Source organism: Microcaecilia unicolor, chromosome 6 (genome assembly GCF_901765095.1).
Source record: "Microcaecilia unicolor chromosome 6, aMicUni1.1, whole genome shotgun sequence".
In the NCBI taxonomy this organism is placed as follows: Eukaryota; Metazoa; Chordata; class Amphibia; order Gymnophiona; family Siphonopidae; genus Microcaecilia; species Microcaecilia unicolor.
In genome coordinates this window covers 235,747,258-235,774,374 of record NC_044036.1, presented here as the reverse complement: position 1 = coordinate 235,774,374, position 27,117 = coordinate 235,747,258, and the positions used below count along the sequence as shown (strand labels likewise).

At 45.6% G+C, this 27,117-nt stretch overlaps 1 protein-coding gene across 1 annotated transcript in view; it reads left to right on the top strand.

Annotated features, from left to right (window-relative positions):
- NOXA1 (NADPH oxidase activator 1) overlaps positions 1–27,117 on the top strand; it is a 590,376-nt gene that overhangs the window by 455,099 nt on the left and 108,160 nt on the right. Inside the window, 2 exon segments of the mRNA XM_030206681.1 lie at positions 17,970–18,066; positions 22,425–22,492. Coding sequence (XP_030062541.1) covers positions 17,970–18,066; positions 22,425–22,492 — 165 coding nt within the window.

The following is a 27,117-nucleotide window of genomic DNA, read 5'->3' as shown; positions in this document are numbered from 1 at the left end:
CCCCCTCCTCTTCCCCTACCACCCCGCCATACCCCGTCCTCCACATGTCCCACTCATTATGGGACGCCCGAGGGCAATCCCGGAATGCATGCCCCAGCCCTCCACAGAGATTGCACTGAATCGAGGTACAATCCTCCGTGGAGTGCTGGGTGTCCCCACATCTTCCACACTTTACCACAGGGCAGGACATACTAAAATGTCGAAATGAACCACACCTAAAGCACTGCCGTGGCTGTCCTTTGTAAAAACACAGTATCCTGTCACGGCCGATGAAAGCTGCTGAGGGGATGTGCTGAACGACATAGCCGTCCTGTTTTAATTTTACCTGGTCTCCCCAACCTCCTGCCCAAACCCTACTTGGATCTGGTAGCTTCGTAAGCGGTGACTTCAGCTCCGCTTACCACTGTAGCCAGTAAGCCAGATCTGCCCCTGAGATGGACTCATTCCGCACAAGTAGGGTAACCTGCACCAGGTCCGGCTTGCTGATCGGAATCACCCTGAAGTCCCGCCACTCCCCCTTCCCCCCTTACTCCCTCATACCATTCCCAAAATATTTCCATCCCCTTCTGGGTCATAAAGCTTCGGGGATGTTGACGGGGTGTATACAAGCGTAAAAGTCCTCAGGTATGAACCCCATCCCCATCACCTGTTTCAAGACCTTTTCGCGGGACGGCATTGCCCCGTCCCCTATCCATTTGAGCCGCATCACATTGCGTCTTTTTGGTAACTGCCCACCCCCTTTCCTCATTTCCCCCAAACCCCTGCCTGTCCCCTCATACCCAGCAGGTCCTGCCCCCTCCCTCCTTCCCCCTCCCTGGACCACTGCAGCAAAGGACACAGACCCCTGCCCCCATCGCCCCCCTCCCCCTGAGCTTGTGCCAGCCCTTCCCTCCAACTCCGCCCCCCTCCCTTGCTGCCCCTCAGCCTCACTGTCTTCCCTTCTCCCCCTACCTCCTGCCCCCCATACCCGTTATGATTTCATCTCCCCCCCCCCTCCCGCTGCCCTCCCCCCCTTCCTTTTACTCTTGGGCCCCCCTGCCCCTCAGGAACCATACCCCCCCTCCCTGATGCTGCTGGCCCACTGTTCCTACCTCCCCCCTATTTCCTCCCTCAGGCGCCCGCTTCCCCTCTCCTTCAATCTGCATACCCCGCTCCCCTTCACCCCCAGCAACCAACATACCTCCATCCCCTGCTGCCCATACACCTGAATCCCCTGCAGCAGACAAATCTACACCGAAAGAACCTTCCCACTGCAAACCCTCAGCTGCCCCAGTCCCGCAACAAACCCCCTTTAGCCCACCCTCCCTCCGTCTGAACCGAGCCTGGTACCGCATTACTGGCAGTCCTTGTGGCCATTACTTGCTGCGGGCTGGCGCTGCAGGAAAGTCCCTGTTTGCCCCTTCCGGCTCACAGCCTACTGGGTGCCTCGAATCCTCTCTCTCCAATGGCTCTGCTCCAGTCCCGCTGCCGAACCCATGCAAACTCCCTCCTCCTGCGCCCCGATTGGGCAAACCCGCACTCTCGTCTGCTCTGAGTGGGTGGAGTTTCCTCAAACCCGGAAGCTCCTCGTACCGCCTCTCCGCTCTTTGCTGAAAATTAGCCTCTGTCCCCCTTAGTGCTACAGCCTTCCTGCTCGCCTCCGATGTTCCACCAGCTGTCTGCGATGTCCCTTGCGGCTGCAAACTGCCCTCTTCACACTGCGAATCAGCCATCTCTCGATAGGGTAAGGCGTCCTGCCCCTTCGATCCTCGTGGGCGGACCTGCTGCGCTGTTAATGGCACTGCGCTCGGAGGTTGCCAACTACCCGAAACCGATGCCTCCAGCGGGAAGAGTACCACCTGTGGCTGCAACCGCTTGGCCTTGCTTGCAGCCCACTGCTCCATTTCAGGTACACCACCCTCTTTCTTCTGCAGCGTCTCAACCAAAACTGCATTAGACAACAGGCTCTCCCCTGTAGCTCCTGACCCTGTTTCTAGTAACTGGAATGACTGTCTCTGAAACTCTCTCGCTTCTGTGTTTACCTCCACAGGTCTCTTTGTCTGAGAAGTCTGGTCCAGACTAGCCCTGACGTCCCTGAGCTCCACTTTCTCTGGAAGAGGACCGGGCTGGCTTGCCAGGTACTGCATATATTTTAATGTGGCTTGTGTGCCGCTCCCGGTCGGTTCTCTCAGTACCGGAGAATGCAGGGGCCCAGGAACTGAACCCTCTGTCTTCTTCCCTCTCTGTACTGCTGTGGGGTCTGATCGTTTACTTCCCTGGCCTCCAGCGAGAGAACCAGAAGCCATTCTTTCCTTGTTCACATAAATCTCGCCCAAAGGGTTCCCAGGGCCTTTTTTTTAAACCCCAAGCAGCTGTTCTTTCTTTCCAAGCATTTTTAACAGACGTGCTTCTTCCTTTTCATACAGTTTCCTGTGTGTTGCTGGAGCCATTTCATGGTTTTAGCCATCTTGATACGTTTACCCAGTTCTACCACCTCTTTTTCCACGGCCTTGATTCTCCTAACCACCTTGATCAAACCACTAGCCGGGTCCTCTGGGTCCTGGCTTTTCTCCCAAAAATCTTCCTCTTCTGAGGATTCGCTGTCCTCACTGCCTGTTTCCTCAGATTCTGGCTGACTCTCCTTACAGGTATCCATCTCCTCCACCTTCTCTCTGCCCGGCAAACTCCCTTCTTGGGCCTTCACCAGCTCTCCCCCCCTCTCACCTTCTGGATGTCGCAGGCCTGTGAGGGGGGTACCGGACTGGCTTCCGCCCTCAGGCTGCTGCTCTCTCCGGTCTACTGGGCTCCTCTCCCTCCTCTCTGTGGCTTTAACAGAGAGGGAACCGTTCTTCCAGTCCTTCTGGTCCTGGGCCCCAGGAGGCCCCATAGCCTGGGCCTTGCTTGAGGACTGCTCCCCAGGGACCTTCCTCATTTCTGGGGAAGGAGCTAGGCCTCACTTCCTTCCCCCTGGAAGCCTGCAGAGCCTCTGGCAGCACTTCCTCCTCCTTCCAATTCTCAACAGCAACTAACTTGGAATGCCCTCCCGCGGGAGGTGGTGGAGATGAAAACGGTAACAGAATTCAAAAATGCGTGGGATAAACATAAAGGAATCCTGTTCAGAAGGAATGGATCCTCAGAAGCTTAGCGGAGATTGGGTGGCAGAGCCGGTGGTGGGAGGTGGGGCTAGTGGTTGGGAGGCAGGGCTAGTGCTGGGCAGACTTCTACGGTCTGTGCCCTGAAAATGGCAGATACAAATCAAGGTCAGGTATATACATAAAGTAGCACATATGAGTTTATCTTGTTGGGCAGACTGGATGGATCGTACAGGTCTTTCTCTGCTGTCATCTACTATGTTACTATCAGGCTAATTTTCGAAAGGGATCGCTGGCGATCTTCCAACACAAATCGGGAGATCGCTGGCGTTCTCTCAATCCCGGCCAAATCGGTATTATCGAAAGCCGATTTTGGCCGGCCCCAATTGCTTTTTCGTTGTGGCGCCGGCCAACCTTCAAGGGGGCGTGTTGGTAGGGTAGCGAAGGCGGGAAGGGGGGCAGGGCGGGGCGTGGTTACGAGAAGGCCGGCTTCACCTTATTATGAAAAAAAAAGGCCGGCTCGAACGAGCATTTCGCCGGCTGGACTTGGTCCGTGTATTTTTAGGACCAAGTCCCAAAAAAGAGCCCCAACTGACCAGACGACCACCGGAGGGAAGCAGGGATCCCTTCCCCTTACTCCGCCAGTGGTCACCAACCCCCTCCCACACAAAAAAAAAACAATTAAAACATTTTTTGCCAGCCTGTATGCCAGCTTCAAATGTCATATCCAGCTCCCTGACAGCAGTATGCAGGTCCCTGGAGCAGTTTGTAGTGGGTGCACTGCACTTCAGGCAGGTGGACCCAGGCCCATCCCCCCCCCCCCCCACCTGTTACACTTGTGGTGGTTAATGTTGAGCCCTCCAAAAAACCCCAAAACCCACTGTACTCACATGTAGGTGCCCCCCTTCACCCCTTAGGGCTATGGTAATGGTGTAGACTTGTGGGCAGTGGGTTTTGGGGGGGGGGGGATTTGGGGGGCTCAGCACACAAGGGAAGGGAGCTATGCACCTGGAAGCTAATTTTGGGGTTTTTTTTAAAGGTTTTTTTTAAGTGCTCCCTAGGGTGCCCGGTTGGTGTCCTGGCATGTCAGGGGGGCCAGTGCACTACAAATGCTGGCTCCTTCCACGGCCAAATGCCTTGCATTTCGCCGGGTTTGAGATGGCCCGGTCCGGTTTCCATTATGGCTGAAAATCGGAGCCAGCCATCATCTAAACCCGGCGATCTGCGGCGATCCTGTTCCAAACCCAGCGAGCGATTTGGCCGGCGCCAAGCGTATTTTGAAAATACACTTGTCTCCGCCGGCTTACAGCGCCGGCCCCAAAGATGGCCGGCCATCGATTTCGCCAGCGCCGTTTGATTTTGCCCCTCTACGTTACTGCCCTTTTTAATGCTGTTGGTAGTTACCCATTAGAAAGAGAGGTGTTCACAAGTTTTGTGGTGCCTTCTAGAAAGCCCATACTTGCTTGCTGCATTATCTTTGATGGGCAGGGATTGAGGGAGCAGTGTTCCATCTGTCTCTGTTAGGAGGGGGCAAGTTTATGCACCTCTGGTTGACTGGTTGGGCACTGGGTGGGATTGCCTGTAAATCCTGGTGGAGACTTTTAATTTTGTTGGCAAAGTATGCAGCAAAATAATTGCAGTTCAGTTTAGACTGGGGAGGCTGGTTTTTTTGTGGGGGTTGCAGTAGGCTGTTTACTATACTACTACTACTATTTAGCATTTCTATAGCGCTACAAGGCATACGCAGCGCTGAACAGCTGCTTGGTTGAATTGGCAGACTGTGCAATGCATTGAGAGAAATACTGTTTTCTTGGTTGCTGTTAAGGCTTGGCGATACTTTGCCATGTGCTTCCTGCAGTTTTGCCATGTGCTTCCTGCAGTTTAGCCTGTCTTCATCCAGGTGAGATTTGCGCCATCTCCTTTCCAGTTTTCATCCTTCGCTTTTAAGAATCCGAAGTTCTGGAGAAAACCAAGGTGAGCGTCTGAGTGGGGCATAAGATCTTTTTTAGTGGTGCTGTTTTCTCTAAGGTCTTGGCTAAGTGTGTATTCCAGATGTCAACTTGTTCTGACACTTTTCATCCACATGTGGATAGTCCAAGGCCTCTAGGAAATTTTTGTATCTGATCTCCTTCCAAACTCTGAGAGGTGCCATTTGTTTTAGGTGGTCACTTAGGGAGAATTTAATTAGAAAATGGTCTGACCATGATAGGGGTGTTATTTCAATACTGGTATCCCAGAATTCTGGGATATCCACTCCTTTGTAGAATACCAGGTCTAGTATGTGACCCTTTTCGTGGGTTGGAGAATTGATCACCTGTGTAAATCCTAGTGCTGTCATCCTGTCCAGAAAGGCAGCTGTGGTGGTATCTGGGGTTTTGATGTGTAGATTGAAGTCTCCCATGATCACCAGCCTAAGGCAATTCAGGGTCACTTGAGTAATCAGGTCTAGGAGTTCTTGCACAGATAATGTGTTGTTGTGAGGTGCTCTGTATACCATGAGTAGCCAGATTGGTTTCTCCTCTTCAAGTTGGATTAAAAGAGATTCTGATCCATGTAGCTGGGGGATAGATGTAAATAAGGATCCAGTTCCAATCTCAGAGCATGAGGAGAGTTATTTAGGGGAGATAAAAATTCCTTTTTCCAGCCAAAAATAAATGGAAGAAGTTCCGAGTAAAATTGAGGACTAGTGCCTCAACACAGACTGAGCAGAAGTCAGTAAAAGTTTGGGTTGTAAATAAGCAGAAAATGTAGTAATTTAATCTAAGTTGCAGAGCCTGATGTGAACCCAGCCAGGCAGCCCAGCCAGCCCGCAAGTTACCTATTTGTCTAGTTAGCTTAGGTGGCTAATTGCTGAATATCGGCACTCAACCTCATAAGTGTTTACTCTGTTCCTAGGCCACCCACAAAATTAGGTACCCTCAAATATTCATGCTTCCTGCAATACAGTCTGAATAGAAGAGCGTCTTGTCCACGGAGCTTGCAGGGGGCTTATACTCCAGCCCACCGTGGACAATAAACAATAATAAAATAAACTGAAAAACGGGTACCGTTATACTTCCGGTTCTAAACCTGAGTCGATCGTACCCCGCGTCCCAGGCCAACTTCCTTCTCAGGATTTTACAAGAAGGTTAGGAGAATAACGAATAAGACCCAAATCTAAATATATAAATAAAAAAAACAATGGACAATTTAGGGGCGAGGAAAATCTCTTAAAACGAGATGTCCTCAGGGCCAAATAGAAAAGGAGAAGGAGCAATAAAGACCTCAAAATAAGATCTTGAGAGCTCCGTTAGTGGAGGGAATTTTATTTTACAGGAAAACCGAAGTGAAAGTAAGAAAGGATTTCTGGTTACGTAATTGCAGCCAAAAAACTAACTGAAAAGTGGTAAACTGCCAAGTTAAAAGCAGAGAGATAAAAAGGGAAAAGGAATAAAAATGATCTTTGAATGAGCTTTTAAAACTACAGGAACTGCCAAGTTTTTAAGGTGAGTAAATATAGTTAGAGGCAAGGGTTAGCTGAAAGCTGGGTAGTCCCAAAGGCAAGGTAAAAAGAAAAACTATCCAGCTCATTTTCGAAAGTGATTGCCGGCCATTTTCTGACATAAATCGGGAGATGGCCGGCGATCTCGGAAAAGCAGCCAAATCGGTATAATCGAAAGCCACTTTTTTGGCAACATCGCCGCTTTTCCGTCGCGTCGCCGGCCAAAGTTCAAAGGGGCGTGTCGGCGGCGAAGCGAAGGCGGGACATGGGCGGGCATGGCCGTGGCTACCAGACAGCCGGCTTTCGGCGATAATGGAAAAAAAAACCCGGTGATAAGCAGTATATCGCCAGGTTTACTTGGTCCTTTTATTTTCACGACCTAGCCTCAAAAAGGTGCACCAAATGACCAGATGACCACTGGAGGGAATGGGGGATGACCTCCCCATACTCCCCCAGTGGTCGCCAACCCCCTCCCATAGTAAAAAAAATAAAACTAAAAACCTTTTTTGCCAGCCTGTATGCCAGCCTCAAATGCCGTACCCACCTCCATGACAGCAGAATGTGTTGTATCCTCCGACAGCCTTTCCCTGGTTGCTATGTGGCTCTCGGGTGAGTGTGACACCTTTTCTGTTAGGTGCCCTGCAGAGTCACATTAGCAATGCATTGTGGTGGGTGTAGGGTACTGGGCTCTACTCCCATGGTGCTTTTCCCCCCTCCTAACTGGGTCAGAGTGTGCCCTGTTTTGTTTCCAGTAGTCCATGAGGTAGTGGCCATTTTTATAAGCCAGTTTTAGATCCCTTTCATACGTTACCCACGTTAGAGAACGTTATTACCTTGAATGTGGCTGAAAGAGGGCATTGTACACCATTCTGCCAGCTCTGACCTACTGCTAATCTCAGTACTAAGGAGACTCTTTGCCAGTGGGGCACAACCTCTGATCTGCAGTTAACTGTGAGTAAACATGCTTATTCAAATAAAGGACTTTTTCAAAGAGATTAGTCTTCAGGTGTCACCTGATGTGCCAAGGTTATACAGCAGCAACAAGTCCTAAAGGCCTGCGTGTATGCAGGTCCCTGGAGCACTTTTAGTCGGTTCCGCAGTGCACTTAAGGCAGGCGGACCCAGGCCCATCCCCCCTACCCCCCTACCTGTAACACTTGTGCTGGTAATGGAAGCCCTCCAAAACCCACTGTACCCACATGTAGTTGCCCCCTTCACCCCTAAGAGCTATAGTAGTGTTGTACATTTGTGGGTAGTGGGGTTTGGGGGGGGGAGGGTTGGGGGGGCTTAGTACCCAAAGTAAGGGAGCTATGCATGTGGGAGGTTTTTCTGAAGTCCACCGCACTGACCCCTAGGGTGCCCAGCTGGTGTCCTGGCATGTCAGGGGGACTAGTGTGCTACAAATGCTGGCTCACCCCACGACCAAATGCCTTGGATTTCACCGAGTTGGAGATGGCCGGCATTTTTTCCCATTATCGCTGAAAAACAAACCCGGCCATCTCAAACCCGGCGAACTCCAAGGCATTTGGCCGGGCTAAACTGTATTATCGAAAAAAAAAGATGGCCGGCCATCTTTTTCGATAATACAGTTCCGGCCAGCTGTAGCGCCACCGCCAACATAGATCGCCGGCGATCTATTTGGCCGGCAACGTTCGATTATGCCCCTCCATATCATCCCCTCTACGTCGGGGTTAACCAATTTGAATATTGATTTTGTTTTGGGGTTGTATCTATTCCTCCCAGTGCAGCGAAGTTAGCCAATGCTAGGGGAGAATAGATGGCATCTCAGGCTGCGCTATGGAACAGGTACCTCGTTTATCTAAATGCCTACAGTCACAAGAGCTGTGCACTGTACTCTAAATAATTCTAGAAGATAATAAACAAAGGATAACAAGATATGAGAAACAAGGTAAATAGCTGATTTTATTCGTACTCACCACAATCAAGTATTTCGGGTTCAGAAAGCATTAATCATTTCTCATATCGAGAGTTTACAGCATGTGATTCAATCTCATCTATACTGTAATCTCTAAGCCATTGATCAAATACCCAACATATGTTTTCCTCCTATCTTCTTCATTAATAATTAGTCACTTATTGCAATTTATGTAGCAATCAGCTCTCCTGACCACAATGATCCGATACTTTTGGTCATCTGACACATCTGACTATCAAAGTATGTCAAATTCTTTCTCAATTTTTCTCAACTTTTGATTTTCCTCTGCACCTGCTAATTATTCATCTTATCTGGCAAGATACCAAAGCCACATATTTCTCTTTTTGCTCTGTTCTCATCTGTCCAAATGGGCAGTCAGGCTGTGTGCACATCATTTTGTACTTTTGCCAAGTTTCAGTAAGGCTTAGCTTGTCACGCTACCCTGATTTCGGCAATAGCCTGCAATCTGTTTTTCAGTCAGTGGCTCTGACTGAGTCAGAGGTGGTATGATTTTTCTTTTTCAGGCTTTGCTATCAGCCATAGGCCTGCTTGACCTATATTTTACTGAAGCCAGCCAGATTGTGATCATACTTTACATTATACAGTATGTTATATAACCATTATAGTGACACTTATGTTCTAGAGTACAGCAACTCTAACATTTCAACTGTTACATGTGGTGCTCCCCTCACAATAGAGGGCAAGTGCTCTGATTTATCCAGTCGGTGAATTATTGGAAAGTTACTACTACTACTACTCAGGGCTTTTTTTGAGGGGGTACTCAGGGTCTGCTAAAATTGACCCATGGACCACATGTTTTAATGAAAGAGCTCAGGCTCAATACACCAATTCTGCCTTGTCATAGATTCTGTGACTGGTTGCAGGGGGCCTGGCTATTGTGGGGTGAGTCCCTCAGTGATCACCCCACCCCTGAAGGGTGGCCTGGCATTTGAGTACCGGCACCTTTTTTGCTAGAAAAATTGCACTGCTACTACTATTTAACATTTAACAAAGAAGGACAGTCCCTGCTCAAAGGAGCTTACAATCTAAAGGACAAAAAAGTGCAGTCAATCAAATTGGGGGCAGTCTAGATTTCCTGGATAGAGGTACAATAGTTAGGTGCCGAAAGCGACATTGAAGAGGTGGGCTTTGAGCAAGGATTTGAAGATGGACAGGGAGGGGACTTGGCATATGGGCTCAGGGAGTTTATTCCAAGCATAGGGTGAGGCGAGGCAGAAAGGGCGGAGCCTGGAGTTGGCGGTGGTGGAGAAGGGTACTGAGAGGAGGGATTTGTCCTGTGAACGGAGGTTACGGGTAGGAGTGTAAGGGGAGATGAGGGTAGAGAGGTAATGAGGGGCTGCAGATTGAGTGCATTTGTAGGTTAGTAGGAGAAGCTTGAACTGTATGCGGTATCTGATCGGCAGCCAGTGAAGTGACTTGAGGAGAGGGGTGATATGAGCATATCGGTCTAGGCAGAAGATAAGACGCGCAGCAGAGTTCTGAACGGATTGAAGGGGGGATAGATGGTTAAGTGGGAGGCCAGTGAGGAGTAGGTTGCAGTAGTCAAGGCGAGAGGTGATGAGAGAGAGGATGAGAGTTCGGGTGGTGTGCTCGGAGAGGAAAGGGCGAATTTTGCTGATGTTATAGAGAAAGAAGCGACAGGTCTTGGCTGTCTGCTGGATATGGGCAGAGAAGGAGAGGGAGGAGTTGAAGATGACTCCGAGGTTGCGGGCAGATGAGACGGAGAGGATGAGGGTGTTGTTGACTGAAATAGAGAGTGGAGGGAGAGGAGAAGTGGGTTTGGGTGGAAAGACAATGAGCTCAGTCTCGGCCATGTTCAGTTTCAGGTGGCGGTTGGACATTCAGGCAGCAATGTCGGATAAGCAGGCCGATACTTTGGCCTGAGTTTCCGCAGTGATGTCTGGTGTGGAGAGATAAACCTATCCGCCACTTTTGACACTGTCAATTATCATTTACTTCTTGCTGCACTATCCTCATTTGGGTTCCAGGGCTGTGTCCTCTCCTGGTTCTCTTATCTCTCCCACTGTACCTTCATTCTCATGGATCACTGCGGAAACCCAGGCCAAAGTATCAGCCTGCTTATCCGATATTGCTGCCTGGATGTCCAACCGCCACCTGAAACTGAACATGGCCAAGACCGAGCTCATTGTCTTTCCACCCAAACCCACTTCTCCTCTCCCTCCAGCAGACAGCCAAGACCTGTCACTTTTCTCTATAACATCAGTTCACTCCATAGGGCGCAGGAGTGAAGGTAAGGGGTCAGCCAGGGCTGGGGATTACTACACCTTGTGGGACGGGAGATGGTTGGTGCAAGGGTGTCCAAAGCAGAGGAGAGAGTGGCATTGTAAGTAGAGACAGCCTTGTCGACAGACTCTGAGGACATGATGGACGGGAGGAGATTAGAGATACTAGAGGATAAGGTGGGAGGGTCGACAGCCTGGAGATTCCTGAAAGTAGTGGTTAGTGTTGAGCGGGACTGAGGGGGAGGGTGATAAAGTGTGAAGGTGATGATCTGAGAGAGGAAGAGCAGAGGCGCAGAAATTGGAGGGTGAGCAGTTAGAGGAGAGGACGAGGTCAAGACAATGGCCAGTTTGGTGAGTAGGGGTGGTGGAGCTCAGCTGGAGGTTGAAGGAGGATGTCAGAGTGAGGAACTGAGAAGCGTAAGAGTCGGATGGGTCGTCAGCATGTATGCTAAAGTCTCCAAGAATGAGGGAAGGAGATGAGGGTTCAAGAAAAACAGAGAGCCAGGCATCAAAGTCAGTAAGGAAGGAAGAGGGGGACTTATCGGGGAGGGGGGGGGGGGGTAAATGACTGCAACTCTGAGAGGCAGCGGGTAGAATAGACAGATGGAGTGAACTTCAAAGGATGAGAAGCAGTGAGTGCGGTAGGAGGAGGGGTTGAAAACTACAGGAGGGCGAAAGTAGAAACCCGACTCCTCCTCCGCGGCCAACTGGGCGGGGAGTGTGGGAGAAAAGATTGCCTCAGTCGCGGCCCTGTGCTATGGAGGTTGAGTCATCGGGGGTGAGCCAGGTTTCAGTTAGGGCGAGCAGTTGAAGGGAACGGGAGAGGAAGAGATCATGGGTGAAAGGAAGTTTGTTGCAGACCGAGCGGGCATTCCACAGGGCACACGAGAAGGGGAGGGAAGGGGGGGGGAGGAGGGGAATAGAGATGAGATTGGAGACATCCCAGAATCGTTTGCATGGATAGGACGAGGACAGGTGTGGGGGACCTGGATTGGGATTGATGTCTCCGGCGGATAGCAGGAGAAGGAGCAAGAGAGTGCGGAGGAGGGTGGGGGAAGTAGGGCGACGAAGACGGGATGCGCTTAGGAGGAATGAGGATGGGTTAATGGCAGGAAGGAAGTGATGAAGATTGAGAGCTAGGAAGGAGGAGGGGGATAGGAGAGATGGTGAGGTGGGGAGGGACGGGGGGTGTGTAGGGTATTGTAGTAGTGAGCAAGATGGAAGAGGACATGGATGGGCAGTGAGTTCCTGCGGTAGACAGCGGTAGGGGGAGGGGGAAAGATTAGGAAGGGACAGGGCAAGGAAAAGAATGTGTATAGGGGCCATGAGTAGTGACTGAGGTGTTAAGCAACAGATAGAGTAAATGGGAGAAAAATAGATGTAAAGAGAAAAATGGAAAGTTCTTGTAATATTTTGGCCACGCGGTTCCTTGCTGCGTCAGCGTTATCAAAAGTTTGCCATTGGCCATGTTGTGAAATTTTCATTGTGGCCGGATACAGTAATACAAATCTGATGTTGTTTTCATGGAGTTGACGGCACAAAAGTGTGAACTGCCTCTTCCATTCTTGCAAGGAGGACGAGTAATCCTGAAAGATTCGAATATATTATTTTCATCAAATTGTATAGAGTCTAGTTTCATTCTATATCCTCATAGTATTTCAACCTTATGGATATAATTGTGCAGTTTAATAAGCAGTGCTCTCTGTGTTTGTCGGCCATCTTGTTTCCAGCCTACGCGGTGTGCTCTTTCTGGGCACAAAGGCCGCGCATTATCCGACAAGGCAAACTCTTTGTTCAACCATTTCTTCACTACCGTCAACAAAACTGCATCTCCTACGGTTTCTGGCATACCAAAGATTCTCAAGTTAGACTGCCGAGAGCAGTTTTCTAAATCGTCCACCTTATACATAAGTACATAAGTATTGCCATACTGGGAAAGACCAAAGGTCCATCAAGTCCAGCATCCTGTTTCCAACAGTGGCCAATCGAGGTCACAATATACCTGGCAACATCCCCAAAAAGTACAAAACATTTTATACTGCTTATCCCAGAAATAGTGGATTTTCCCCAAGTCCATTTAATAACAGTCTATGAACTTTTCCTTTAGGAAGCAGTCCAAACCTTTTTTTGAACTCCGCTAAGCTAACCTACCTTTACCACACTCTCTAGCAACGAATTCCAGAGTTTAATTACACGTTGAGTGAAGAAAAGTTTTTTCCGATTCGTTTTAAATTTACTATATTGTAGCTTCATCGCATGCCCCCTAGTCCTAGTATTTTTGGAAAGCGTAAACAGACGCTTCACATCTACCCGTTCAACTCCACTCATTATTTTATATACCTGTATCATATCTCCCCTCAGCTGCCTTTTCTCCAAGCTGAAGAGCCCTAGCCGCTTTAGCCTTTCCTCATAGGGAAGTCGTCCCATCCCCTTTATCATTTTTGTCGCCCTTCTCTGCACCTTTTCTAATTCCTCTATCAGGTGAATTTTTGAAAGAGAAGGACGCCCATCTTCCGACACAAATTGGGGGATGGGCGTCCTCTCAGGGTTGCCCAAATCGGCATAATGGAAAGCCGATTTTGGTCGTCCTCAACTGCTTTGCATCGCAGGAACGACCAAAATTCACGGGGGCGTGTTGGCTCCGTACCGAAGGCAGGACTGGGGCGTGATTTAGAGATGGGCGTCCTCGGCCGATAATGGAAAAAAGAAAGGCGTCCCTGATGAGCATTTGGCCAACTTTATTAGGTCCATTTTTTTCACGACCAAGCCTCGAAAAGGTGCCCGAACTGACCAGATGACCACTGGAGGGAATCGAGGATGACCTCCCCTTACTCTCCCCGTTGTCACCAACCCCCTCCCACCCCCCAAAAAATCAAAAAACATTTTTGCCAGCCTCTATGCCAGCCTCAAATGTCATACCCAGCTCCATCACAGCAGTATGCAGGTCCCTGGAGCAGTTTTTAGTGGGTGCAGTGCACTTCAGGCAGGTGGACCCAGGCCCATCCCCCCCTACCTGTTACGCTTGTGGTGTAAATGTTGAGCCCTCCAAACCCCCCCCAAAACCCACTGTACCCACATGTAGGTGCCCCCTTCACCCCTTAGGGCTATGGTAGTGGTTTACAATTGTGGGGAGGGGGTTTGGGGGGCTGAGCACCGAAGGTAAGGGAGCTATGCACCTGGGAGCAATTTGTGAAGTCCACTGCAGTCCCCCCTAGGGTGCCCGGTTGGTGTCCTGGCATGTGAGGGGGACCAGTGCACTACGAATGCTGACTCCTCCAACGACCAAGTAACTTGGATTTGGTCATTTTTGAGATGGGTGTCCTCAGTTTCCATTATCGCCGAAAACAGGGGACGAGGCATCTCAAAAACGACCTAAGGACGACCATCACTAAGGTCAACCTAAATTTCATGATTTGGGTATCCCCAACCGTATTATTCAAACGAAAGATGGATGCCCATCTTGTTTCGATAATACGGATTGCCCCGCCCCTTTACGGGGCCATCCTGCAAGGACGCCCTCATGACAACTTGGGCGCCCCATTCGATTATGCCTCTCTATATCTTTTTTGAGATGCGGCGGCCAGAATTGAACACAGTATTCGAGATGCGGTTGCACCATGTAGCGATACAAAGGCATTATAACATCCTCGTTTTTGTTTTCCATTCCTTTCCTAATAATACCTAACATTCTATTTGCTTTCTTAGCCGCAGCAGCACACTTAGCAGAAGATTTCAACGTATCATCAACGACGACACCTAGATCCCTTTCTTAGTCCGTGACTCGTAACATGGAACCTTGCATGACGTAGCTATAATTCGGGTTCCTCTTTCCCACATGCATCACTTTGCACTTGCTCACATTAAACGTCATCTGCCATTTGGACGCCCAGTCTCCCACGGTCCTCTTGTAATTTTTCACAATCCTCCTGCGATTTAACGACTTTGAATAACTTTGTGTCATCAACAAATTTAATTACCTCACTAGTTGCTCCCATCTCTAGGTCATTTATAAATATGTTAAAAAGCAGCGGTCCCAGCAAAGACCCCTGGGGAATCTTACTAACTACCCTTCTCCATTGAGAATACTAACCATTTAACCCTATTCTCTGTTTTCTATCTTTTAACCAGTTTTTAATCCACAATAGAACACTACCTCCTATCCCATGACTCTCCAATTTCCTCTGGAGTCTTTCATGAGGTACTTTGTCAAATGCCTTCTGAAAATCCAGATACACTATCCACCTTATAATTGAAATAGAAAAACGCCTAGATTTCGACCCAAATCGGGAGATAGATGTTTATCTCACAAAAACGAATAAATCGGTATAATCGAAAGCCGATTTTGGACGTTTTCAACTGCACTCCGTCGCGGATGCGGACAAAGTTGATGGGGGCGTGTCAGAGGTGTGGCGAAGGTGGAACTGGGGCGTGGTTATCGACCGAGGAGAGATGTACGCATTAGGGCGATAATCGAAAAAATAAAGGCGTTTGTAGCGAACATTTAGGACACTTTTGTTGGACCCTTTTTTCACACGAACAGGTCCAAAAAAAGTGCTCTAAATGACCAGATAACCATCGGAGGGAATCGGGGATGACCTTCCCTGACTCCCCCAGTGGTCACTAACCCCCTCCCACCACAAAAAAATGATGTTTCAGAACTTTTTATTTTCACCTACAAATGTCATACCCACCTCCCTTGCAGCAGATGCAGGTCCCTGGAGCAGTTGTTAGGGGGGTGCAGTGGGACTTCAGGCAGGTGGACCCAGGCCCATCCCCCCCTACCTGTTACAGTTGTGCTGCCTAATGCTTATTAGTCGTCCAACCCCCCCAAACCCACTGTACCCACATGTAGGTGCCCCCCTTCACCCCTTAGGGCTATAATAATGGTGTAGACTTGTGGGCAGTGGGTTTTGAGCGGGATTTGGGGGGCTCAACACACAAGGGAAGGGTGCTATGCACCTGGGAGCTCTTTTACCTTTTTTTTTGTTTTTGTAAAAGTGCCCCCTAGGGTGCCCGGTTGGTGTCCTGGCATGTGAGGGGGACCAGTGCACTACGAATCTGGCCCCTCCCACGAACAAATGCCTTGGATTTATTCGTTTTTGAGCTGGGCGCTTTTCATTTTCCATTATCGCTGAAAAACAAAAACGCCCAGCTCACAAATTGTCGAATAAAACATGGACGTCTATTTTTTGCGAAAATACGGTTCAGTCCGCCCCTTCACGGACCCGTTCTTGGAGATAAACGCCCATGGAGATAGGCGTTTTCGTTCGATTATGCCCCTCAATATCAACTGGCTCACCTTTATCCACATGTTTGTTCACCCCTTCAAAGAAATGTAGTAGATTGGTGAGGCAAGATTTCCCTTCACTAAATCTATATTGACTTTGTCTCATTAATCCATGCTTTTGAATATGCTCTGTAATTTTGTTCTTAATAGTCTCTATCATTTTGCCCGGCACTGACGTCAGACTCACCGGTCTATAATTTCACGGAACTCCTCTGGAACCTTTTTAAAATATCGGCGTTACATTGGCCACCCTCCAATCTTCCGGTACCACGCTCGATTTTAAGGATAAATTACACATTTCTAACAATAGCTCTGCAAGCTCATTTTTCAGTTCTATCAGTACTCTGGGATGAATGCCATCCGGTCCAGGAGATTTGCTACTCTTCAGTTTGTAGAACTGCCCCATTACATCCTCCAGGTTTACAGAGAATTCATTAAATCGTCAGCTTCGAATACCATTTCCGGCACCTTCTCGGACAATGGTTGCACCGTGTTGGTAAGCTTTGCCATGGTCTCCGCAGCCAGGGTAGAAGCATCTTCCAACACCGAAACTCTTTGTTCGAGCTCGCCCGCACATTTATTCACGTCCGCTAGAAGGGTCTCAAAGGAGGAAAGTTGATCTGATAGTCATCCCAACTTTGGCTCTAGAGCTGCCTCCACTGCTAACGTCAATTGCTGCAATTGCTCTGCCGAGAAGGGTTGGTTTCCCTGCTGCCGCTTCCCCTCCATTTTGTCTGTAGTCTTCGTTTTATTCCTTTACCTACCATACTGGTCGGCGACGATTCTAAGTATTTGTCCAATGTTGCAACAGCATTAAAAATTAAAGTGTGATAAAAAAGGTTATTTATAGATGAGGTATGCAGGTGTCCCGGAAAGCGAAGTAGACATGTCTCACTCTCTCAAAGCATCATGTGACCTCGCTTCAGATGTTATGGCCAGTCCTATTAGATTAGCAAGCATATCCCTGGAGTAGCCTAGTGGTCAGTGCAGTGCACTGTAGAGAAGGGGACCCAGGCTCATAACCTACTCACACTTGTGGTGGAAAGTGTGAACCCTACATCCACCAAAAACCTACTGTACTTACATATAGGTGATACTTGCAGACATAAGGGCTGTCGTTCAGGTGTACATTTGGGTACAGTAGGTTTTGGATGTCTCACTATAGACTATAAGGGGATAACAATGTGTATGTGGAACCTGTTATGAGAAGTTCACTGCAATGCCCCATAGGGTGTCCCATAGCTCTGCTGGGGTATCTGTGTAGCCAGTCTAATAAGAATGCTGGCTCCTCCTACATCCCAATGGCTTGATTTTGTGCATTTTTCACTTGGACTTTTTTTTCCAAAAATTGTCCAAAAAGATAGACACACTGAGCACAACAACATCTAACAAATAGCCATTTTCGTAAAAAAGATAGACTTTTTCAGGTTCGAAAATGGCAATGTTTGCTACTGGATTTTTGGACACTTTCTGCAAAATGTCCATAGTCAGACTTAGAAATATTGAAAATGCCCTTTCACACATTTTCTCAATTATATTCCAAATATCTGTATATTTTGAAAATACACTGACAGAGCAATTTATGCATTCATGATTTGGTGATACATAATTGCTTTTGAATACTGGTAGTGCCTAAGGAATCTACCAATAGCAACAAATTATCTTCAATATTTAAAGCCAGGGGCTGAATGTCTCAGTACTAGATTTTTGAATAAGAATTTATCTGTTTATAGAACTATAACATCCACATAGTACTCCTCCAGCTTTTTCATGCCCTTCACTGGTGTAGCAAAGAACTTTAGAGATGGTGCATAGAAACTGCAAACGTTTCTTTCTGTTCTAGGACACTATAGGAAACCCCGCATGGCCTCCGCCAGCTGGTTTGTCCTCTGTGCTAATGCTCTCAAAGTGTTTCTGTTGTTTTACTGCAGAAGGTCAACAGTGGGATCCAGTGCCCCCCTTGAAAATGCCTCCACAGCCGGCCCCCGGTGATTTCTGGAATGGAACGGAATGTACTCCTACAGAATGGTAAAGTGAATTCCCAATGCTGAGAATTCCTAGGGAACAACAGGGCAGGCAGCATTCCATAGGATATTGCATAGGACTTTATAATAGCAGTAATAGGTACCTAATGCTGTCTGTAGACTTTGAATCGTGCCAAAAAGAGCTTCCCTCTATAGTTCATAAAATGTAACATGTATAGGCAACCTATCCAGGTGTTCTTGGAAATTCTTTTACTGTATGGTATTCTATATGAATTATATTGAATGATACACACTACATACTGTGCTTATAATATGATAAGCTATTCTTGTCTATAGATAGCAATAAAACTTTTTAAACATGCAGAACTAAACAGTTTTCTGATTGGTATATAGCTATGTGGTGTTTGTATGTAAAAACACACAACATACACTCAATACAATATTGTCACAATTACACAATTCTGTGAAAGGAGGTATGAATTTTCAAGTCAGTTGAGAAATTCATAAATGTAATCCAATAAAAATATATTTATTTATATCTTTAAAGCTCTCAGTGATGTACAGCCCTAATCAAAAACACAGGGTTTGCACCAAAAATAAAAAATGATATAGGAAAAAAAAATACCTGCAGAGATCTGTACTTGCTTTTCTTTGTCTAATTTTTCTGACTAAAACAACTGAAGCTGAATCTGTCCATCCACTATCAGAATACAGACCATAGAAGTCTGCCTAGTACGGGCTTTGTTTTCCAATTACCGGTGTTGCTACCTAATCTCCGCTAAGCTTCTTTGGATCCATTCCTTCTAAACAGGATTCCTTTGTGTTTATCCTATGCATTTTTGAATTTCATTACCATTTGCATCTCACCATTTCCCATGGGAGGGCATTCCAGGAAACTACCACCCTCTCGGTGAAAAAATACTTCATGACATTATTCCTGAGTCGGCTCTGTTTCAACCTCAATTCATGTGCTCTAGTTCTACCACTTTCCTGTCTCTGGGAAATGTTTGTTTGCGGATTAATACCGTTCAAATATTTGAACATCTGAATCATATCACCCCTGTTTTTCCTTTCCTCCAGGGTATACGTGTTAAGGTCAGCAAGTCTCTCCTCGTACATCATGCTACGCAAACCCCATACCATTTTTGTTGCTTTTCTATGAACTGCTTCAAGTCTTTTTACATCCTTAGCAAGATACAACCTCTAAAACTGAACACAATACTGCAAGTGGGCCTTACCAATGACTTGTACAGGGGCATCAACACCTCCTTTCTTCTGCTGGTTGTACCCCTCTCTATGCAGCGGCCACTTCCTTGTCACATTTTTTCATCACTTTGAGATCCTCAGACACCGTCACCCTAATGTTCCTCTCCTGAGCTTACCAATCTCTCACTTCCTTTCTAGTACATCTCTTTTGGATTTCTGCACCCCAAGTGCATCATTCTGCATTTCTTGGCATTAAATTTTAACTTAATTTAAGGAAATACGCTACTATGATTATTCCATTTGGAGTTCCGCCATGAAGAATTAGGAGTCATCTTCAAAACAAGCAGGAGTCGCTTTCAAGATATGCAACAGTTGAACTTACGGAAATAAGGGACAGTTATTCCAAGGATAACATTGAATTTATCTGAAGGCTGATTGCCATTGTGTGCTGTTAAAAATGCCTGAGAACGACTGCTGCCTGGGAATAGACGTATACAACTAATATTAGGATATCGGACCAGTGGTTATCTTATTGGGTTGATTTTTTCAAGATATTTGAATACGGCAATAATGCTTGTGACATGGACAACTTGGGTATTTTAAAGAAGTTTTACAGATAAGTATTGTTAAGTGTATTTTCTAAGTATTATTTCTAAATAAAGAATTTTGTGGAAAGCACTGCTGTTTGCATTTGGAGATGGAAACATTGATGTTTATGAAGTTATAATTTTGAGTTATTGATTTTTATATGATTTGAAGTTATTCACTGTGCTTGGTATAGGAAATTAAATTTTAACTGCCAGACTCTTGACCATTCTTTCAATATTTGGAAATCTCTTCTCATGGTTTCTACTCCCGCCAGGTTATCCACTCTATTGGCTGTCTTCGTGTCATTTGGAAAAAGGCAAACTTTTCCTTCTAACCCTTCAGCAAGGTCTCAAAATATGTTAAACAGAATCAGCCCCAGCACCGACCCCTGAGGCACTCCACTACTAACCGCATTCCTCTGTCGGTCAACCAGTTCTAACCCAGTTCACCACTTGGGTTCTAAGTTCAGCTCTCTCAGCTTATTCATGAATCTTCTGTGAGGGACCGTATCAATGGCTTCTGCTGAAATCCAAGTAGATTACATCTAGTGCAGTCCTTCATCCAGTTTTTTTGTCACTCAGTCAAATCAGATTCATTTGGCAGGATTTTCCTTGGTAAAAGCCATGTTCCTTGGATTCTGTAATTCATTGGCTCTAGAAAGTTAGCTATCCTTTCCTTCAGCAGCAACTCCTACTACGATGTGAGGCTTACCGGCCTGTAGTTACCCCACTATCACAGTCTTACTTTGCACCCAACCCTAGCGGATTCCAGTGGCAGTGTCGTTTTGCACCTGCACATGTTCTCCTCTTGGGGGGCACGCATGTACCATGGCTCAGCAGATCTGGGCTTACTTCAGGAAGTTGGGGAGGGGCATGCCTGGGTGTCGTTGGGGCCTGAGCACTCTTAAAGAAGCTCAGCCCCACTTTTCAGTGCCTTCGCCAACAAGATAGCCTTGTTCTTGAATACTCCTGGTTCCTGCCAAAGCCTTACTACTGGTTCCTGCTAAAGCCAAGCCTTGTTCCTGGTTCCTGCTAAAGCCAAACAAGCAGACAAAACAAAGGAGGAAAAGTCCCTCACGTAGGCGTGAGCACAGAAGAACGATGTTTTTATGCTTGTCAGAATTAAAGACTCGTTGAACATCCTCCTTGAGTTCTCCTCACTTTGTTCTTTCATCCTGCTAAAGCCAAGCCTTGTTCCTGGTTCCTGTTCAAGCCGAGCCCTGTTTCTGGTTCCTGCCAAAGCCATGACCTTGGTTCCTGCTAAAGTCAAGCCTTGTTTCTGGTTCCTGCGCAGCTGATCCCTGTTCCTGGTTCCTCCTTAAGCCTTGTTCTTCGTTCCTGCTGAAGTCCTGCTCCTGACTTCCTGCCTAACCTAGCACCAGAGTTCCAGTCGTAGCAGCTTCCTACTTTTTGTCTCTCTGCATAGGCCTGGGAAGTGATCTGTTTGCCACAGTCGGCCCTGCGACTGTGGCCCAAGGGCTCACTACCCTGAAACATGACACCCACTTCCCTGTCTCCACTTTGGTGAAGAGGAACCACATTAGCTCATCTCCAATCCCACAGAACCTCTCCTGTCTCTATATTAAATAAATCCTTAAGAGGTCCCACCAGGACTTCTCTGAGCTCCCTCAATATCCTGGGATGTATCCCATCCAACTCTATAGCTTTTTTCACTTTTAGATTCTTAAGCTGTTTATAAATGCTTTCTTCCACGAACGGCACAATATCCACTCCATTCCCAGACATTCCCCCAGCAGCTGACTGCGGTCCTTCTCCAGGATTTTCTTCCATGAAAATCGAGAAGAAATATTTGCATCCACATCACTCTTCATATAGCTATTCTCAGCATCTTTCAGTGTTATAATTCATTCCTATCTTTTCTTCTAATTTTAGTATTTAAATTACCAAAGACCAAAATTATTATTTTTCATATTTTTTTGCCACAATAAAGTTAGTGTAAAATAAACAAACAAGTACTTTAAAAAAAAGTAATTTAAATAGGATTTTATTTTAGTGGTGGAATAACACCTGTAGATTTGCTTTGTGTTGTGATTTACAATTTTGGGGGTAATTCTACAAGGAACCATGCAGTTTTAGGTAGTAAGATCATGTGTAAATGTTTTCTTATAGAATACCAACTAGTGGAACGTATGTGCCATGATTTGATGTCATTAATTTTGCCAGTGGGCTTATGCATAGGCTGAATGGTGGGTGAGGTGCACAGAGTATGCATGTAAATTCTAGAATTCTATCATTTATCTGCATATGTGGTAACATCTAGGTGCGGGCATTTACCCCTGCCATAGGGAGTTTTGGCCATTTGCGTTAGTATCCTGTAAAGCAAAATAAGCCCTACTTTCTTTATAGAGTAGGTTTAAAATAGGTGCCATAAGCAGGTGCTCTAATATAGAATTACCCTGTTTGTGGGTTATGAATACAGCAGGCTGCAGCTGTGTATCTGAGTTGTGTGTGTGTGCCCTAATACCCAGTCACACTCATTCATGACTGCAAAGATAAAAACAGATCCGGCACACAGTGGGGTCCTTACTGGGAGGGTTGTGCTGCATTTTGCAGACTATATTGAACCCTGGGTGTTTTTTCTTTCTAGGAAATCCTCCAACAGATGTAACAAAGTCACCTCCAAGCTCTCCAGATGATTCCCAAATTCTTGTAAAGGTGAATGTATATTTAATGATTCAATTTTTAGGTGTATAAAAGTTGGAAGGTGAAGAGAAATGCACACATGACCAAGGCAATGGGGTGCACATACTGTTTGCCATATTGTGGTATGCTAGGTACAGGGGTGATGGGATACACATACTGTCTGAAGGATAAGGGTATGCTCAGTACAGAGATAGAGCAATTCTATAATGGTGTGCATGCAAGTGCACAGAAAATTGGCACTTATGCACATAAATTCATTATATGCCATTCTGTAACAGAGCTCTCAAGTACTTTTTTTGTCCCTACTGGGCTCATAATCTGTTTTGTACTTGGAGCAATGGAGAGTTAAGTGACTTGCCCAGGGCTACAAGGATGCAGTAGGAAATGAACCCAGTTCCCTAAGTTCTCAGTCCACTGCACTAACAATTAGGCCACACCTCCACTCTGGATAGTGCCATAGAATATCTGTCACAGCAGGATTTATCTGAGTAGGAGCTGTTCCTATCTAGATGATTTGAATAATATGAAAAGGGATTTAGTGAATCTTGAAGAATGGTGTAGAATTTGGCATCTAAGATTTAATGCTAAAACATACAGAGTCATGCATTTGGGCTGCAAAAACCCAAGGGAACAATATAGCAGAGGAGGTGTAGAAAGAAGAACGGGACTTGGGAGTGAATGTATCTGATAAGGTAGCCAAACAGGTAGAAAAGGCAATGGAAAAAGCCAGGCGTATGTTTGGGTGCATTGGGAGAGGAACAGGCAGCAGGAAAAAGGAGGTGATAGTGCCTCTATATAAATTTCTAGTGTGGCCCTATTCATACTGTGTATAGTTCTGGAGAACACACCTTCAAAAAGATATAAACAGGGTAATGTCAGTTCAGAAGGTGGCTACTAAAATGATCAGTGGTCTTCATTATAAAGTGTATGAGGGCAGACTTAAAGGCCTCAATATGTATACTTTGGAATGAAGGCCGTAGAGAAGAGATACGATAGAGACATTTGAAAACCTCTTTGTCAGTAGTTTCCAAATCTGGTCCTGGAGGCATCCCAGCCAGTCAAGTTTTCAGGATATCCACAATGAATATTCATGAGAGAGATTTGCATGCACTGCCTCCACTGCATACAAATCTCTCTCATGAATATTCATTGTGGATATCCTGAAAACTTGACTGGCTGGGGTGCCTCCAGGACCAGGTTTGGGAAACACTGCTCTATGGCATAAATATACAGGACGCAAGTCTCTTAACTGAAAGGAAGCTCTGGAATGAGGGGACATAAGATGAAGGTGAAAAAGGATAGACTCAGGAGTAATCTAAAGCAATGGTTCTCAAACCTGTCCTGGAGGACCCCTAACCAGTCAAGTTTTCAGGATATCCGTAATGAATATGCATGAGAGAAATTTGCAGAGGTGACAGGCATGCAAATCTCTCCCATGCATATTCATTACAAATTACACACAAAGGGTAAATATATTTCAATATAGTTGTATTATAGCTCTAATGCACACAATACTAACAACTGTTCAAGTACCAAATTCCTTTATTAAGTGTTTCAATAAACAAATGAATTAAAATTCTATTAAACTACTGATATATGCCCATCCACTCACACTGCTGCATACAAAATCACATTCACCTCTCTCACGCTCTCACCTATCATATACAAATTGCAAACATTAACCTTCGCATAAATCTAGCATAATATGCAACATCGGGCCAGATTGGTGTACATAGCATTTAACTCCAAATGCAACAGTTCATCTTTTGCTGATATTGCATAAATCAGATGTTTAAATAACATTTAACTCCAAATGCAACAGTTCATCTTTTGCTGGTATTACATGAATAACATGTTTAAAGAACGAGCCGCTGCGCATAACAGCCCACCCACATTCTTGATTAGAAAATTGTTTTCATCAGGTGAAAATATCTTCCCAAAAAACAGCGTAATGACTTGATCACCACAAGAATTGCGAATCAAAGTATTCCAAATTATTGTATGTAAGCAACATCTCCTTCAGTATAGAAACAGTGGCACTCATAAAGTCACATTCCAAATATGCCTGTAAAATCCTTTAACAACAGCACTACGTCATCCAGTACATTGGACCAGTTCTCTGAAAGATGCTAGTGTTGGTAATGACCCTACACAAATCGTGTTTCGCTCGTATGAGCGTCATCAGGGGTCTGCATAATAAAAAATATACACATCAAGACTAAACACAGACATTCTTTCAAAACCTACATCACATTTAACATCAAATCTAATTCTTAATTCTCTTACCAGCCATACATGGGTCGCTGGGAACTCACGCTCCAAAGCTAAGCAGCGGAAACGTCATCCACAACATCCGCGTGTCAGGATCCCCTTCTATATATCCTCCTCAATTTAAAGGGCAAGCCACTCAATTTCCCTATTAAGGCCCTGCATGAACCAGGGCATGTGGAGTCTCTCAAATTTATTGCTAATGCTCACCAAAGTACTTGCATTGTGCCAAAGAGCTTCCTTCTGGAGTTCATATTATGTTACATGTATAGGCAATTTATCCAGGTGTGCTTGTAAATTATTTTTAATGAGTATCATGGCACAAAAAACAATGGGAAATATTTCTGTATCTTTCTGCCACATTTTCTTGGTCTCAGACTGCATTTCTTGATACTTAAAGATATTTCGTCCTTTAGATTGTAAGCTCTTCCGAGCAGGGACCGTCCTTAATTGTTAATTTGTACAGCGCTGCGTAACCCTAGTAGCGCTCTAGAAATGTTAAGTAGTAGTAGTAGTAGTAGTAGTAGTATTTTCTCTCTCTATGTGGTTCGCTGAATAATTGCTTGGGACTGACACCTCTAAAATGAAGGCCATTCTTGTGTTTTTCTCTTCCACTATTGTGTCTGATTTCCTGGCACTCAGTTTTTTATCTGTTGGAATTGTGATGTCCCAGGTGATCACAACCTTTTCATTCTCTGTGATTCTCTTATAGTCATGATCCCAATGCTTTTCCTGTACAGCAATGTAGTGTTCACAAAGTTTCCAATAGATGAGACATGCCACCGTGTTGGGTCTTTCTGTATAGAGATTTTCTGCCATCAGAAAACACAGCCAGCTACAAAATGAGTAATCATTTCTAGCTCATTCTTACAGAATATACATTTGTCTGTTTCATCAGTTTTTTCTATGCTTGCAGTAAATCATCTAGTCCGTAATCTGCTATTCTGGACAGCAACTATCAATCGCTCATCCTTAGGTTTAAATTTATCTCTCGTTAACCATTTATGTGTGCAGTTTTGATCAACAAATGGTTCCTGGAGTAATATGTTTTATTTCCTGCTGTACTTGTGCATTTGCCACATATTGTGCCTTCCCTGCTGGTCTAATTCCTTGAAGATTTCTTTTACTCTTCCTTGCAAATAATTCTGTTGCTTCCTTCCCTTTTTGTATCGGTGGATTCTCATCCATTCCTTCTACTCTTCGGAACATGTGGCCAAGCTTAATGATGGAAATAGATTCTGGAAGATTTTTTTCATATCTCAAAACTTTTTGTGCATTTGGATCCAACAATGCTACAAAATAAGCCTGGTAGCCTATGATAGTAGCTTGATAGGTATAATCTATTTCTGTGAGACCCACTCTACCTTCAGCTCTGGGGATACACAGTCTTGGCATACACTGATTCTTATAAGTGACTTTGTGGGCATGGAGGAGTTTTCTTGTTCACACTTCCAGTTTTTCAAGGTCTTTAAGAAGCCAGTCTACAATACAAAAGCTATATGAGAGTGTGGAAATTGCAAGCTCATTAATAGTCTGTATCTTATTCCTTGATGTTAATGTTCAATATCAATTTTAGTCTCCTATAATATTCCTTACTAATTCTTTCTCTCAGTGATTTCTGCTTAATTGTTTCTCCTTCCTCTACTCCTAGATATTTATATACACCTTCCTGATCAAGTTCATTTATCTCACTGTAATTAGTCAAGGGGATATTTTCAGTTTTGCTCAACTTAGCACACTTGTCCAGACCAGAAGTCATATTGATGTCACCAGAGAAGCTGTTCACTACTCAAAGTTGTTCTGCTAATTGCTGGTCACTGGAACTGTAGAGCTTCAGGTCATCTACAGTCAGTGCCTCTGGCTTGTCACCAACTTTAGAAGTAAGGATAAATTCATAGTCCAAAGAGTTCATAAGAGTACTCAGTGGATTAAGTGCCAAACAAAACAGAAGCGAGACAGGGAGTCTCTTTGAAATATGCAGGTAAAGCATGGTTTACCATATTTTTATGGTGAACTTGATATTTTTGGTCAATCCAGGATTAATTTTGTACATATCAAGACAATTTATTATCCAGAAAAGTGGGATGCTGTCGAAGGCTTTCTTAGAGTCGATCCATGCTATACTGAGATTTCTACTTTTCTTAGCCCTGGCCATAATGGCTTTAACATTAACTGGTCCTTGGTTCCATATGTTCCCTTATTATTACCCTTTTGTTCTATTGCCATTATGTTATTATAGTCAATATGACTGTACATTCTACTGGCATCTAGTGAACAATTTATAGACCGTAGGTAGACAAGTAATAAGTTTATAATTTTTAGGAATGTTACTTGGGTCTCCCTGTTATTAGCCACTGTGGTGTTCATTC